Source organism: Notothenia coriiceps, unplaced genomic scaffold, assembly GCF_000735185.1.
Source record: "Notothenia coriiceps isolate Sejong01 unplaced genomic scaffold, NC01 NC01_scaffold00000282, whole genome shotgun sequence".
Lineage (NCBI taxonomy): Eukaryota > Metazoa > Chordata > Actinopteri > Perciformes > Nototheniidae > Notothenia > Notothenia coriiceps.
In genome coordinates, this window is record NW_011332983.1 from 15,714 (window position 1) to 32,720 (window position 17,007).

Genomic DNA, 17,007 nt, shown 5'->3' on the forward strand with positions numbered 1-17,007 from the left:
TTGTACCTTAATTGGTAAAAGTTTAGTCTACGGGTGTAGAGTGTCTTTGTTCAATGTCTGTATACCTCTATCACTAAATCCGGAAATCTCTCTTGTGTTTAATGTATGTATGGTTGTCAGAGACCTCGGTTCTGGTTAGAGTGTCAGTCACAGTCCTCGTAGTTGTGGCTCCTCGAAAGGAGGCCTGGACCCTCGTCGTCGACATGTTTTGCTTTTTGGAAATTTGGTATTTTATGATAAATTTACAGGAAGTAATGGGGACACTATCTTACATGTACATCATTTAATTAGACCAGAGTGTGCACGATATTAGTAGTCTAAGAGTTACATTTGTAAAAACGGCAACCCAAGCTAACAAGTTTCTTATGTACATTCGACAACACATTAGTATGCTAACATTCAAGGTAAAGATACTAGTGTAACATTGATAATACATCCTGAGTACTATCGTTATGTAAAGAACAAGAAGTGTATACTCACGTGTATATGAGGGGACTAAACCGTCGATGAACGAAAACCATAGAGTTTGTAAACCACTGGTAGCTGCAGAGGGAAAAAAGTAAAAGTGGTTAACCAAGTCCACAGAAGTGACCACGACGCCGAGACGGAACCCGAAACTTTAGTTCAATAGTTCTGAGTAATAATAACTCAAGAAGAACAAGAAAGAACAAGTTGTTCTAGTAGATCCCGAGAATTCCTGTTAGAACCTCGCCTTAGTGAGTTACCACTCCAGTCTTTCTAGTTTGTCCCGTCTGTCTGATGTCAGTGTCTGTCTAATTCTGTTTTTGTCCCCTCGTGTCTATCCACTTTTCGCTCTCTCCCTTCTCACTAAAATGTTTTCACTCCCTCTCTCCTGTCTTCTCTCTCCCTTCTCAGTCTGTCGTGTGTCACTCTAGATGGGACTGTTGTTGGGCCCATCTGTGTATCAAGTACGTGACTTTTCCTGCCATATTTTCATGTAAAACCGTACTATCCAGGGGAAATTTCTTATACTTGTACAGTTGTCATCTATACTTCGGATATATTTAATACTTATTATACAGGAGAAATTTTGTAATACTACTAAGACAAACTAACAGTTAAGTAAATTTTCAGTTCCCGGTTATGGTTTCGTCGAAGTACAGGACCTTTGGTACCCATAGATTCTGTACCGTTTCCTAAATTATCTACAACTTTTTCGCGTAAAATCAGTCTTCACCCTCTTCCTCGGTTGTTGTGGTTGTAACCCGTAGGAACGATTTTTTTCTATTCGTGCGGGCTTCGGGGGGGGGGGGCGGGGGGCGGGGTTAAGGGGTGGTAGGGTTGGGAATTTTTTGTTTGGGTACTCGGAATGTATCTTCCTTTTGTGTATTAAGTTTGTCGCACCGGTCACGACTTTGTCGACTTGACCCATTTAGCTATTTTTCTCACTGGGGAGTTGACGTACCGCTTCGTTGTTGTGGACACGACCGAGGGTGGGGAGTAGTCCCCTCTTACCGTCCAGTGTGGTGTCCGTGCGTGTGAGAGGGCGTCGTTACTGTGTGGTGTCCTTTTCCGGACGTACTCTTATGTCTTTCGGACGGTAACTTTAAGAACCGGTATCTGGCCCGAGATTTATTCCGTGTCTCCACATTCCTGCTCTTAGGTAGGAGGTAACGTTTCCATCTGTTTTTGAAGTGTGGTAGGTTTTTTAGTAATACGAATAGGGGTCGGCCGAATAGAAGTCCGACTCCTTATTGAGTCAGGTCCGACGTCAGTCTAGTGGTCCTCTTGCGGATCTATATGGGACGATTCATGTTTATTTATTTTTATTCTACCTTATTTTTACGGGTTACGATGGATATGTCGGGTACCGATAGTCACCGTTCGAGGCGTAAGGGGGTTAGTTCGCTACGACTCCCACAAAATTACGACTATTACATCCGGATGCGATACAAAATTGTAGAGCGACGACGTCTGCTCTGTCCTCAAGTCACGGTCGGGGACCTCTAAACTCTGGCGGATATTTCTCCTAATGTTTGGTGGGTTGAGATGAGGACAGTCCCGGGTTTCCGACAATTACCGTCATACGTTAGGTAATCTTACCGTTACTTACTTTCTTCCGACGTTATTTATTATTATAATTGTTTCCTTTATTCAAAAATTTAGTAGTGTAGTAGTCGTATTTTATCTTTCCGCCCATGAAATTAACTCCTAAGACCCGAGTTACTAGTAATAAACTCTATCGTAGTGAATTGTATATCCACTTTTCGCGAGGTCTGTTACGACCGAGCATGGTTAATTATAACTTGGACCTTCCCCAATCGTAGACTGTTAGATAATTGCCATTATCTTTCTTCTATTGTTAATTGTGGTTACCTACCTGGTTTCTTCTGACTTTTATGTGTCATTTACGTCCTAGTTAAAAACAAGTAGGCGAGATATGGGAATCCGACGGTCCATACCTCCGTCGTTTCGCCCGTCTTATGATATACCTTTAAGGAAAACTCCCGAGTCCCCAGTGTTCGGACTCTGGTAAAATCGGGGTTTTCGAGCCGTTACGTTAAGCGTTAAACAGGTAAAGTTGTAGGACCACAGTGTAAACACTTCGGTTTTACCCTGTTTAAACATAGACTCATCTCTTTGTTTCTCCTACAAGGTCCAGTTGGGGTAATATGTTTTACATGTAGGGTAGTTCCCACGTTCCCGGTAAGACCCATAATCAGTAGTAGGATAAAACGCGGAAACCACTTAAAAAACCCCGTCAAGTCATGTTTATCGCTCATTGTTCTACACCGCACCTACAATAAGTATAACTACAAAAAGATCGACACGCTCGTAAAATTCGGGAACTGACTTACGTAAAACTAGAAAGTCATCTTATTTTAACACATCCGTAGTAGTGTCTTGCTTCATTTGTTGTTGGTAAAAACTTACCCAGCTTTTTTTTTTTTTTATATCAGGGGGTTAGCACGTAGCGGTGTTTCCTCGTTTTATACCACCGACGTCCCTTTGGTGTCTAATACGTTCGATATCATGGAGCTAAGTGTCGCCTGTTTAATCTCATGGAATATGTTTCGTGTGTTACCGTATGACCTAGGGGTCTTTTGTGGAAAACACGCATTCTGTGGTCGAGGCGGGCTGGTTTATTCTGCGAATGGGTCGCGTCGTAACACCGCCAAAACAATTTAACATAATTATAAACATAGCTGTTAAATATTTCCAAGCCACAGCTACTCCATAAAGTAAACTTTGATGCAGTATAAAACTATATTTTTTTGTTTCATTCCTTATCTTTTAACAGAGTGTTTTCTACAAGATCTCCAGCAATCACTAAGCGATGCCTCAGGTGATGAGCTAGAAACATCAGCTCCAACCGCTCCTCTTATGGCTTCTTTAGACTGGGGCACAAGAAAAAGTCTATTTTTAGAGAGGTGGAAGACTGAGAGGCCCCGTCTGATTAACAGCACAGCAGCACAAGAAAATGTTGCAAACCGCATCTGCCAAAAGTGTGGGAGCAATCCAGCTGCTGTCCGTTTTCTTGACTGCCGACCACGCCCTTTCCTCTGTGCTGAATGTGATGTTAGCATGCACACTAGACATGTACTTTGCAACAGAGATGCCATGAAAGCGGGATTCTTCCAGCTATTACCTCCAACAACTTTTGTTGCTGACAAGGCCCTTTCCCATTGTGGTAAGTGTGCAAAACGAAATTCATTATTGAACTTTTGGAGATCATTGGTCATTAGACATTTCAAACAATGCCCCTTTGACTCATATTAACTTTTATTTTATTTGTAATCTTGTGTATACTCAATATTAGTCAGTCCCTCAGTACTGTTTTAGCAATGTACCTCATGGCAATTGACGCTTTTTTAAATGATCTAAACTGCAACCTTAGTCTCTTCAATTGGTTTGATAAATGTTCAAATCACAATGTTATATTTCCAAATCGATACAATGGTCTTAACTCACATGTATGATCTTTTTCAGTTCGGTTTATGCCTGTAGAAATTCCTGAGAAAATCTGTGGCTGCTCCACAGTGTCCTTAAGGGTCAACCCAGGAAAGGTTGTGGTCACAATTAATGGTAAAGATGTTAATATTTGTTTTGTCTTGTTTGAAAACTACTAAAATATATATATTTAACAATTATACAACACACAAGTGTTGCCATAGATAGAGCTGCAGCGAGAGCAAAAGTCTGATCATTGAGAAAGAAGAAACAAGAACTGCAAACAAAAACCTATGTTAAAACAAAGAAAAAAGACTTATAGTTTACATGATTACACAAATGATTTGTTTGCAACTTATAGTTTTATTTTAGAAATTTATTTTATTTTGCTTGAATCATTTTTTCTTTCTTTTAAACTCATAGTTTTGCTTTATTCTGAGAAAGTGTTGCTTTATCTTTATGATACAAAACGAATCCCATAGTACTAGGAGCCTAGTACAGTACTATGTGTGGTGTGAGTGATCATACATGTGGACATTACCACAGGCCAGAGTTCATGTGTGCATATACAGTATGTGTGAAGGTATATGTAGGTCATATATGCAAATACTGCTTGTTTATTTTGACTTGAGTCTTAATAAATGTGTTTGAGTCCATATGAAAAATTGCTTATTATCTTTAATACTCTTTTTCTCAACACTTTGGTGGAACATATCTCATAGAATATGTAATGTTGGTATTGCCTAAAGGTGAGGTAATAAATAAGTCTTTGTGCACAAGAACACAACAATTCCCATACACATACAGTATATCCAACTCAGTGTCACATGGAAACATACTGTATTTGAGATGCAGGCCGGCAGTAGCAGTTAAGCAGACAGACGGTCAGAGCTTAATGGTATCGAACTGTTTGGTGGGACTCAGGTCATCAGGCCTAGCACAGTCGCTTTGTATCGATCTCAGATACATTGTCTGGTAAACATGGCAGCCTGAAGGCCAGCACTTCAACACGAGGACACAGCACCAAACTCACAACAACAACAACAACAACACAACAACAGTTTGAACGTGTCTGCTGAGCTTTATGGATCCATACGTGACACAGATAATCACCACAGGCACAATGACATTCGCTTTTACTGTTGCTTTAGTGTTAATTTGATTGGATATGTTTCTACATACCGTAATTTTCGGACTATAAGCCGCGCCTTTTTCCCTATTTTTTCGACGCTGCGGTTTATATAACGGTGCGGCTAATCTATGGATTTTTACAGCTAACGGCCAACACCTTTAACTCTATGGGCTCTATGGCCGGTCCGCGGACCCCCACCTTTAAGCGGCGGGTTCCAGCAGGAAAAGCTGGAGGCCGGAAAAGAGTGAGACAGGTAGCGCGCAAAAGTAAAATTGGAACCGAGAGTGGTATGCCGCTGCTGCGGCTTATATTCAAAATTACGGTATATATTTTATTATGTGAAGGATATGGTTTGCAAATACAAATTAATCTCTTTAGTTATAATTGCTTTTTTTAGTCAACTAGGTGCTAGTCTTTTCAGATGAGGTCAGCTGGATAGGCAGGAAGAAAGTCAAAACAAAGATGGAGACCACAGAAACTAATCAGAAGCATAACAAAAACAATAACTTATTACAAAAGCAGACATTGACAAACTGCACATTTGACGGTTGAACATTGAATGAATCTCCATGTTATCACAATATTCAGCATATTGCAAAATGTATACACCCCAAAAATATCATAAAGTTAAGTATTATGATGATATTGTAAGGCTGGGCGTCTGATGATTTCCACTTCTACTCTGATGCTGAATGATATAATCAACAACAATCAAGACATTCTTCTATTCAAATATAAGAGTACTCACCGTCTTAGACACTTTCTCCAGCGCCCCCTCGGTGCAGGCCTGCTGAACTCGGTGCTGCCATCGCACCGTCCTCTCGATGAGGAAGCGCAGGGCGTCCCCTTCTGGCAGCCGGACCCGGATCCTCTGCAGCGAGGCCAGCAGCGGCAGCACTTTGTCCAGCGGGGGTTTCCTCGACCGCTGGCAGAGCGGGCAGAGCCAGGCCTGGCCGTACTCGAGGTCGGGGGGTGTTGTGACGCAGCCGCAGTGGAAAACTTCTCGACAAAGCTCACACTGCATCATGGCACCTGAAGGGGCCTTTTGGCAGATGCAAACACTAAGTGCACTACAGTTTTCAGCAGGAACGAACTTGAACTCATTGGAAGTACGCAGAGACAACAAGATCTCCATCTCCCTCTGGCGAACATCAGCAAGAGTGGCCATCTGTCAAGAAAGCAAAGGCAACTCAATAAAACAAATCACTTATGGCACATTACACTCATGACTAGACCACAACCAACAATATCATTCATCAACGATTGATTTTCAAGTTATCTTTAAGATTATTCGCATAAAAAGGCCATAAAATAGTAAAAAAAGTCCATCCCATTTACTCAAAGACTATACATGTCAATAAATATCTTGTTGGCAAGTCTCCAACCCAAAGATATTCAGTGTAATAAGATATGAAACTGAGAAAATAAGGAAAGGCTCTCAAGGTTATATCACCACACTGTGTTGGATTAGTTTCAATTATTTAAAATAAAACAATCCTGTTTAACTGTTCACTTCTGAGGAATCCATCCTGCCCTTCGTTGCTATGTGGCGGGCATAATGGTAAACAAAAAGTGACTGCTCACCCCAGAGGCTGTTTGGTCGTTTTTGGGGGGAGTAGATGTTGTCTGACAGGCAGCAAAACAGGACAGTTTTGTCACTACTTTCTCAGTCTTTTTTTTTTATTACTATAAATATTAGACTCAAATCTTATCTTCAAAGCTTGAATTTAATAGTACTAGAGAGAGAGGAGGGGGAAGGGATTGAACCGGTAACATTAAGCTTTAAACTCTCTGCCCCAGAGAGAAATATCCCATATAAGGTCATTGAGGGTCATTTTGGATTAATACAATAATTTAAGCCGCTGTATTAAGTGTGAAAGTCTAACTGAAGTGTGGTAGGCTTTTCAATGAGCAGACTCTAGGTCACCTGAACTTCTTCAGTTCAAGTCGTCTTTTATCAGCATAATAGAGTAAGAATTTTAAGATGGTAAGGTTGCTTGCAAATTTAGAACACTTTTAACCCAAAAGGGTACAGTTAGTATTATAATGCAGTTGCATTTATTATGAGAAATCTTAATATTCAGTTAATCTAACAGTCACACAGCTGTACTGAGAACAACGACAGCTCCACTCACAGCAGAGGCGGAGTCCTTGCTCTCACAGAGCGCTCTCTCCACGTCACAAAGGGACTCCAGTTTTGTTGAAGATTTTTTACTGATCGGTGTAGCTTCTTTTGCTACTTTTTTTGTCCTCGACTTTGGATGTACGGTTCCTACATCAAACCTCGGACAAAGCACCTGGAAACATAAAAGCATACAATATTAATTAGTCCTGTTAGAATTGGGACACAGATTTGAAATGAGAAAAAATATTAACATCTGTTTATACCTCAAGGAGAGAGAAAGGCGAGTTCTTCAGTAGGAATGTCTTGGCTGCGCTCTCCTTCCAGGTCTGAACGTCAGTGACGAGGGCCTCCAGCCGACTCAGCGGGTTGAGCCTCGCTGGGATGCCCTCCGCTCGGAGGAGCAGCTCAGAGAGGCTGTCCACCACAGGAATACGACCCCCGAGCTGTTAGCGTGCACACATAAGATTTATGATCCAAATTCAACCATCTTAGGCCAAGTTCTGAGTACATTCAGCACTGATCAAGTTCAACGGGCATCCAAAGGCTATCTTATAATACTGCTATCATTTATATTTTGTTTAACATGGGTTTCCTACTAAAGTTCTCTACTCTACCTTTTCAGTTTGGCCTCACCGCCCATTTATGAGTGAAGGGTATTTTGAAGTATATTTTACCTGAAGTGCTTCGGCTTCATTGAGCCATTTCCTGGCCTTGGTGACGACGTCCTTCAGCTGCAGACAGTTGGGCAGATACGCAGGGATGTTTTCTACTTCTTGTAGGGCATCCTCGAGCGTTTCTAAGCTGTGACATGGTCTGTGAAGAGACATGAGCACATGTTCAGGTTCTTTACAATATCTAATGTTCGAGTGTCACATCATTTGTATTCTGTGTTGCAGTTTTGATTCTTAGTTAAAAAAAGGGCATCTTTTAAGGGTTTGTATACAGATCAAGTACCAGATCATATGAGTTGCTTGCCTGAGTCTGGTTCCATACAAAATGTCTGTGTGGGTCAAGCACCGTCACAACACCATGATGCTCTTTAATTCACCGCATTAAAGCTTACTTCATGTTTCACTTGAGGTCTAACACCATTATTTTAAGTCAATCGGAAACAAAATGTGTAGCAACTCCAAGTTCCTCTTATTGTCACTTAAGATCCAATATAAGTGTGTGAAAATGTTTGAATCTGTGCTGATTTTAAATGTGTCTTATTTTGCTATTTTCACAACGTTTATGGGCTTCACCCAGTCCCCCTCTTTGTCCTCACCTGGCTTCCATGAGGCCGAGCACCCGCTCCTCCCACTGCTCCGACACGGTCAGCAGCTCCTGCAGACGAGCCATGGCTCTCTCCACGGAGCTGTGAGGGGCCAGGCCCACCCCCTGGTCTATCAGCCTCCTCATGGTGTCCAGGCAGAGGCTTTCTGTCCGGCTGCTGGCTGTCTGCACGGCCTCCAACCAGCGGGCCTGCTCCAGCCTCTCCCTGAGGAGGGGCAGCTGGGGCAGCTCCACGTCCAGGCCCAGGCTCACGTCCAGCAAGTCCTGCAGCTCCGCCGGGCTGGGAGCCTCATCAGAGAGGAGACCCTCGCTGCGCTGCTGGAAGTCATCCACCCGGGTCAACAGGTCCTGGAAGTCACATTCAAGAGGCATCAGAGACGGATATATGACTGCTTAGACTAGCCTCAATTCAACATCAGAGATATTTAAGATTCAGGCAGCCATGCACACAATCCAAGTTTACTCACCTTCAGTAAAGGAGCCTGTCGGATGTTGCAGGGCAGGCTTTCGAACTGTCGGACAAAAGACCTCAGCTCCTCAACAGTCAACTCGTTTTGGCTTTGAGACTTTCCTCCTCCTGAACGATACCTGACGTAAAAAAACAAAAGTTCAACAAATCTATAAAACCATCATCAAAATGACATGATTATCTTCAACAGCTGAAATAAAAAAAAAACATAATATCCTCAAACTACAATTGTGGAACCTTAAAATACAGTAAAAATAACACCGAAAACCTCATACAATGATTGGATAGAGTATTTACAATAAGGTCATTTAAAGACACAAAGACAGAGAAGTATCTGAACTGAAAAAGATCACTCTACTGGTTCATCAATATTCGATTAAACAATGTGGATGTGATGCATTATGAAAAGAATGTCAAGCCTCTCAATGTGGCACCTTGTCTGTCTCTTTCCATTGAGAAGCTGTTGGGCCATCGCAGCAACTTTATCAGCTTCTGAGGCGATGACACGCAGCTGATCCACGAGGCTGATCTGTGGGAACGCCTTCGTCTCTGCCTGCTCCACCAGGCCGTGAAGCTCTTCCAAACCTAACCAGAAAGCAATACAAACTTTTAAATAATATCAAATATAAGGTGCAGTCATATAATACAGTGTGGCTGGCTCACAGTAGGTTTAATACAATGGTGTGAAGCATTTGAGATCATTTTAATACACAATTCTAAAAATATATATAATATAGGTCATGTCGTTTTTAGAGATTTTGAATTGGAAATGTAGCCAATAATACTTTTAAAATGAGATGGATATACTCGGGATCACGGAGCTTTGTATAACGGAATATTTAATACTTTGTCTTACCTCTTTTCTTGTCTCCTTTGTTCTCCAGGATGTCCTGCACACTACAGAGCCACTCTTTATAGGACTCTGCGCGCTGCGTCACTGATGCCATCATAGAGTACAGCTCATCCATTTTGAACTTGTAACTGCACGGAAAGACAAAACGTGATTTAGAAAACACAGTTTGTACTGTAAGAGCTATCGGGATAAGGTTGTTTTAAATCTTATATTTAGATTAAAGTGTAATAAAAATGCCCATTTGGTTTCATGGAACAATTATTTTCTCTTTAAATCAGTGATAGAATAATTTGCATTGCAGTCAAACATTCAAAGTCTGGCTGGTTTTTGCTGATACATAGTAAGTGCCTCAGTTTAAAGTTACATTATTTTACCCTTTATCAACACCTTCTCAGCAAAGCTGCCCATTTCAAGTTGGATTTTCTTAATAATGTTGAGGTTGATGATTTATTTAACAACAATTGTCGGAAATATAAAGCAACTGTTATTTGGTTCGATTTTTCCCCCTGAATTAATTCATTTAAATGTACAGAAAAGAACAAAACAAAAGTTACTTTAAGGAATACATTTGGAAATAACCTGATACAAGTAGCATTTAGCATTCAAGACTTAGCTTTAATTGATGCAGATAATTCATAAAAGTAGTAATAACACACACAAGATAAATTCAGCAGCGGTGTGTTTAGTTGTTGTGGTTACTGGAGACTCACTGGAGTATCATGTTGCTATGAGGACAGCCACAGAGGTGCCGGGCGTGGTGCAGACAGACCATCTTGCCAGGACTGCAGGCACACGTGATGCCAGACAGGTAGCAGGTGGTCCGACACTTGCAGCACTGCCGCTCCTCGTCTGGGAGCACTTCATAATCCACCTGTTGAGATTGTACCACACCCTGGGGAAAACAGATCACAGTCGTTAGAGCTGCAGAGCAAACAGAGGAACTACACGAGACAGCTGTGCAGACAAAAGGAAATCTCCATCAGAAGTGTAAGGCTCTCTCAAATGGATCCTTTTGAATATCTATTTTCAACTGTAAGAATGGGTGGACATAGAAATAAACTTCTTACCATCTTGTCAATCTTCCCTCTGAGTTGTTCTTCCTCTCGGACCATCACGGTCATCTCCTTCTGCACCGCTGACGCCAGCTCCACATCCATCGTGTCTGCTTTACACGCCATGTTACAAACCATCTCGTCATGCGAGAAGACGCAGTACCTGCTCAGGTCGCGATAGTGAGACACACACTCGCGGCCGATGGGCATCTGTCAGGGTATATAGAGAGACGAGTAAGTTTAGTCTGAACTTCAAAATCTGATGTTTATCTAATATGATCTGTGTCTATAAAATAGTTTGTAATTATTTAGTTATTTCAAGCCCTTTAGGCTGCATCTTGACAGGGAAGGTGCTACACAAATAAAAACAACAATTGACAGCTTTTTCACCACTTTGGTTTTCAACCCCTATTAGCATACTTTTATATTACTGCAAGAGAAAATACATATTTCTTAAAAAAAAAACTAAAAGCATTCAATATGATTAATCACCATGACTTTGCAGAAGTATAAACAAAAGATCTGATATTGTGAAAACAGAGAAATCTTTTTCCAGTGAGTTTTTTTACCCAGTCATTGGTGCAGAAGTTAACAGCTTCAGCGAAGTTGAAGCCCTGGTTGAACCCACTGTGGTAAGCTCTGGGGAAAGTGATGACAAACTCTCCTGCACATTGGTTTGTGCGATAGATCTAGTAATGGGAAGAGTAAGAAAAGAAAAGAAAAGAAAAGACGTAAGGGTTTGACAGTCCACGTGTTTAAATTATCCTTAGTATTTAGGATGAAACAGAGACCACGTTGAATCCTATAACCTCTATACGGTAGTTTGATTTGATAATGTATTAATATAAGATTTGAATAACAAGTGGTAAGATATTGCAACATATTTACATTGTTGATACAAGAGGAGCATTATATTTGGTTTATAGTAACCGTCAACACACTTAGTAGGTAAAGATCTTGCTTTGTTTCAGACAGTTAAATGCTATGAATAATAAATGAGTGAGAGTGAGAGCAGGTTACCGGGACGCCGTTGTTCATCAGCGTGTTGGGGTTCATGATGGTGACCAGCTGGTGAAGGAGGTCGGGCTGCGACTCAAACAGCTCCGGTGCCAGGTTCTTCATGACAGACTCCAGGTGCTCTGCGGCGTAACCTGGAGCCCCATACCACGTCTTCGGCTCCCCCCTGCAAATATGGTCAAAACGCTCAGTAAAAACAGTTCAAAAGCATAGACACACACATTTATTGGAAGAATGATTAAATCTACACAACTGAATTTATTGTTAAAGTATCAAATTACTCCCCAAGAGAGAACTTCTACTTTAAAATGACTACAATAGAGTGCACTCTACCAGTGGAGGTAGTTGATGGAGTAGCTCCAGTGGTCCTCTATGTGCCAGCAGAAGGAGGAGAAGCACATGCCCACATACAGCCAGGGCAACTTCATGCCACAGATGTCGGCTGTAATGTGAGTCAGCACGGAGGAATCCAGCACCGGCATGTTGTTCAGGTTCCAGCCGCTGCTCAGGTAATGCTGCAGGTCACACACAGGTCTCAATATCCACTTCAATTCTTATTTAAATGAAGCTTTCCCCAGCGGGCATTATAGTGATTACACTGGTAAAACGGGTCATAATGTTGTTAAGTTTCCCAGCAACCAGACAAGAAAAACCCAACAACATTCCAATGTTATTTTTGCTTTGATTATCAATATTTGTGTAGGCAGTGTTGGAGAAATATTCCAATCATTTTCTTCCATTCAAAAATACTCAGAAGTTTAAGTAGTCCATTTCAAAACTTACTAAAGTAAAATTACAAAGGTATTCAAACCAAATATAGTTAAAGTACCAAAAGAAGCTTAACCTATATAAATATAATTTATTATTAACTTACAAATGTTAGTTACAGTCGACCACTGATCGGGGATAGGCATGTCTATTTTATACAAACGTTCCCCTCTATAACCCAATAACAATGTTTTTCATTTCCAGTAATGTTCAATGAATTTAGTTAAAGACACCAAAATATGAACCATTAATATTTTCTGACCTAAAAGCACTTATCATCATCATGCGTATAGCAGCAGACAGATTGTACCTTATCCTCAGGAGAGACTTCGAAATGGCTGGTGGTCAAAGGGAAACCACTCCCAAACTCCTTGGAGGCGATGTCTGCTCCGTACTCCACAGTCACATCGTCCTCGATGGTGCTGACTAGACGCCAGAACTCTTTCTCCACCAGCTCAGTGGGAACCATCTGAAACACACCGGGAGACATGGTGTGGTAGTGAGCACTAGTCCAGAAACCAGAGCTCATCACAAGATCAGAGAAATCAAGAGAAGTGTTCCTGTGTTATCGCTGCAACACGTCAGAATACATCTGATGAGACAAGAATGTCCTCTTTTTCACCAAGCAGTCTGAATGTTTTTCATCTTATATTGAACTTTAAGAGTTTAATAATCTACTTAAACTTGTTGCTCACTGACTTTCCTCCCCGAGGGTTAGGTTAGGGTTGTTCACAGGATATGTATGTATGTATGTATGTATGTATGTATGTATGTATGTATGTATGTATGTATGTATGTATGTATGTATGTATGTATGTATGTATGTGTGAGAATTGAGGACTTTTTTCCCTCAAAGACCTCCCGCAATCTGCCTTATAAATTACTAGAAGAATTTAAATCAATTGGATGTGAATTAACCAGTGATGCAAACTCACATGAACTGGCATGTTGAAATAATCCGACTTGAAGGAATCTGCCATGTCTCCAAAAGACTGGAGGGTGTAGCTCCTGCTGGCCTGCTCAAAGCCAAAAGCGACAGCAGGCTTGCCACATTCCTGAAAAAGAAAAGAAGAAGATGAACAATAAAGTTAAACTATAATTACTGCATTATGGTGGTATGCCTTCGCCAAACAGTCAGTTCACATCCTCGTCTTTTCAAAATGTCATCACTGCTAGTCATTTATTTTAAATTGTCACAATATGAACAAATTAGTTATGGTCACAATTGTATTATGTGAGATCACTAATGTGCGGGGACATTTATCCACTAAAGTCTAATCAGTTCTTCCTTGAGCCCAAATATGAGAGAAATCCCTCCAGATGTTCCTGAGATATCACCTTCACAAGAACAGGGCTTACAGACAACTGGAAAGCATAAAAACACTCGGGAGTTGTGTACAATTCGGGAAGAACTCGCAGATGACTATTCTCTTGGTTCCAATTAGGAGCATCTCTGCCAGGATTGAGTTCCCCCTGCGCTGCAGCTCACCTGAGCCAAGCACTTGGGGCATCGCCAGTCTCCTTTGGGAACGTCGTGGAGGGGGGGGATCAGACAGAAGATGTGATAGCTGTCATCGCAGCCGTCACACAGCAGCAGCCGGTCCTCAGCAGTATCGTTGCCACAAACCATGCACATGTACTGGTCCACCTGAGGAGACCGCACAATTGAGATCAAAGCTTTAATTGTGTGATGTGCAATTGCATTTGATGTGTTTGCTTTACAGCAGAGTGCAACACATTTGTCGGAGTGTAAGCTAACACTTAAATGCAAAACGATGCACTTACTTTACTGGAAGGAGGTTTCTGGTCTAATACAGTTTCTCCATAAACTGTTGGATCCTCATATTTAATGGGCTCCCGTTTCACCTCTGGGACTGCCATCCGCACTGAAACACAGAGGACGGATTAATGAAGGCTTTAAGATTCTCCCATACAGTCTGTCAGAAATAACCTCTTTTCCTCTATACACCGAGCTTTGCAGCTTGCTTTGTTCTCACCAGGTTCATGTTTGCCAGCATATGTTCCCATCCTCCTCCTGAGATTTGGACGATTCTCACAAACTTCCCCTGGTTCGGTTTTCACACAGCCTCTCTGTCGGAGTCACAGTGAGAGTCAGAGAGAAACACAGACAGAGAGAACAACATTTGCACTAATTACAGGATCCTTAAGATATGAGGGATACTATTTTAGACTATACAACTGGTGTGAAAACAAGAGGTTTGACTATTAAAGTTCAAAACAGATGGTTGTCTGTCAAAGCCTACCCGTGTGTGGGTTGCATTTGAATATGAAATGTGTCTAAACATCTAGATTTAAACACATTTGCATATCATACACATACAATTATATGCACGGCATAAGTTACAGTGTCAGAGAGAGATGGGACTCACTTCTGATTTCATGCGTTTGGCTCTGCGAGCGATGCTGCAGGTCTCCTGGGGCTGCACCGACTGCCGCTGCGGCAGGTCGTGAGGGGTGTACTCCTTATCCTTAGTGTCGTTGGTCAGGGTGGCTCTCTGCAAGGAGGAAAAGGTTGATGTGAAACTTCTTTCAACCTGCTGTTAAGTTCAACGAAAAAAAAAATTGCACACTGAGAAACATATAATAGGTACCGATATCATATCCTCCCACCATTTCCTTAAATACACCTCATTAAAGCAAGAATGCTAAGTGGAAGTATAGAGCATCTTTGTGAAACAGTGTTACAAAAACTATGACCAAATATATTTGTGATATTTCTTATTTACCATGATTAAGATAAGACAACTATTTTAAAATATCAATGTTAATGAAATAAAACAAGAATAAAATGTAGTTTAAAAAAATGTAAAACAACAACTACAATATTTTGTCCCATAGCTGTGCTTTGGGTGCACAATCTTGTTGATGTTTCGGCTAGTCTAGATTGATTGAAATGTTGTATAATTATGTCGAATTTACCAATACTGAGTGTATTGCGCTGGTAGAGAAAGAGTCGGGGATGAATAGTTAGAGAAATGGGACGTACAGGCTGATTGTCTCCAGTCTGGAACAGGTTGTATGGGTAGAGGATCCTCTCATAGTGGGCCCGCAGGTGAGAGCCAATAGCCTTCCCCGGCGCAAAGCCCATCTTGACGGATATCTTAGTCCAGCGCCGCTCTCTGCAGACGGCATCGAAGCCTCCCTCCTCATTTACCAGCTATGAAAAAAAGAGAAATGACCCATTTAGTCTCCATGCGGGAGGGGTGGTTTTATATCCACATGTAAACACACAATTCATTGTGATTGCATACACAAATACACCTTTATAGAGTCCTGGGGGGTATACTACGAAGCAGGATTTTCGCTTAGCCGGCTAACTTCAGGGAAAACTCGGGGTTTCCGGTCCTACGAAGCTGGTTCTCTTTTTAGCAGGCTAGATCTCCATGGTAACTTATGCTGTGCGGCTAACCAGCCCCGGAGCAGGTTAGGTTGCAGGCTAAGAGCTCAACCTATTAAATGTATAAGTAAACACATTTAGTCAAATAAAGTGACAGACTAGGCCTGTGCAGTTGGTATCAGCTATGCCCAGCATGGGCTCCTCCATCAGGCCAGAGGAAAGACCCTCAGTCCTCTCCAAACCAACAGACAGGACGTCCATCACACTGAGGTTTCTCCCTGAAGTCTCTGCAGCTCTCTGGACACCACGCTGTTTCAATCCGTCCACACTGAATATGAGAGAGGAAAAATGAAAATAATAAATGCTTTAGACAATAAGAAATATAAAAGTTAACCGTTGAGTTGCTCAGTTTTTTTAGATTGTCAATACTCTTACTGTATAACTAATATCTCAGGTTAAGAGGCACATTCAAATAAAGATTGGTCTTTAAATACATTTTGTCTTCTGAATTGTTTGTCTAAAGTCAAGGATCTAGAACTGGTACTTAGTTTTAATGATACAGTCTGGTTATTATGCTGTTTGGAGGAGGCCTCACAGGTAAGAGCACTAACTAGCTACCATCACATGTACCTTAGCTTGACTTAAATGTATTAAACCTATAATTAAGTGATGGCCAAATATAAATAAATAATGTCATGCAAACATATTAATATGTGCTTGATTCCAGTGTTGAATTTAGCACAATTGCATCCAAAGGTTAAGGGATTTTAAGATTCTGAAGTATTATGCTAAAAACTCAATAACTTGGATTATTATTTATAGTTTTGCTGAATAGTTTCATGTCCGCTTACCTTAGAAACGTAAAATGCCAGGCAGTGTGCAGATGGGGAGCATGTTAGCTTAGCTTGGTAGCTTCAGGTAGGTCTGGAACTTTCAGCTCGGTGGCAGGAGGTCCCGCCTCGGCTACGCCTCTTTGCCCGTATTTGGAGCAGGCTGGAGTATGCGGAAGTTGAACTCTGACGTCACTGTCGAGCCGTTAGGGGCCG

The 17,007-nt window shown here is 41.4% G+C and overlaps 1 protein-coding gene across 2 annotated transcripts in view; it reads right to left on the bottom strand.

Moving 5' to 3' along the window:
- kdm5ba (lysine demethylase 5Ba) overlaps nucleotides 1–17,007 on the bottom strand; it is a 27,516-nt gene that overhangs the window by 3,795 nt on the left and 6,714 nt on the right. Inside the window, exons 4-23 of one of the 2 annotated variants that reach the window (XM_010780663.1) lie at nucleotides 15,611–15,781; nucleotides 14,994–15,119; nucleotides 14,601–14,694; nucleotides 14,389–14,489; nucleotides 14,093–14,251; nucleotides 13,539–13,658; nucleotides 12,914–13,072; nucleotides 12,169–12,350; nucleotides 11,839–12,001; nucleotides 11,388–11,507; nucleotides 10,834–11,028; nucleotides 10,477–10,658; nucleotides 9,770–9,894; nucleotides 9,348–9,498; nucleotides 8,912–9,032; nucleotides 8,437–8,792; nucleotides 7,844–7,982; nucleotides 7,433–7,612; nucleotides 7,180–7,341; nucleotides 5,793–6,212 (exon numbers count right to left, since the gene is read on the bottom strand). In XM_010780663.1, coding sequence (XP_010778965.1) covers nucleotides 5,793–6,212; nucleotides 7,180–7,341; nucleotides 7,433–7,612; nucleotides 7,844–7,982; nucleotides 8,437–8,792; nucleotides 8,912–9,032; nucleotides 9,348–9,498; nucleotides 9,770–9,894; nucleotides 10,477–10,658; nucleotides 10,834–11,028; nucleotides 11,388–11,507; nucleotides 11,839–12,001; nucleotides 12,169–12,350; nucleotides 12,914–13,072; nucleotides 13,539–13,658; nucleotides 14,093–14,251; nucleotides 14,389–14,489; nucleotides 14,601–14,694; nucleotides 14,994–15,119; nucleotides 15,611–15,781 — 3,426 coding nt within the window. Of the gene's footprint in view, nucleotides 1–5,792; nucleotides 6,213–7,179; nucleotides 7,342–7,432; nucleotides 7,613–7,843; nucleotides 7,983–8,436; nucleotides 8,793–8,911; nucleotides 9,033–9,347; nucleotides 9,499–9,769; nucleotides 9,895–10,476; nucleotides 10,659–10,833; nucleotides 11,029–11,387; nucleotides 11,508–11,838; nucleotides 12,002–12,168; nucleotides 12,351–12,913; nucleotides 13,073–13,538; nucleotides 13,659–14,092; nucleotides 14,252–14,388; nucleotides 14,490–14,600; nucleotides 14,695–14,993; nucleotides 15,162–15,610; nucleotides 15,782–17,007 lie in introns of both variants that reach the window. The other variant, XM_010780596.1, reaches the window with a different exon arrangement.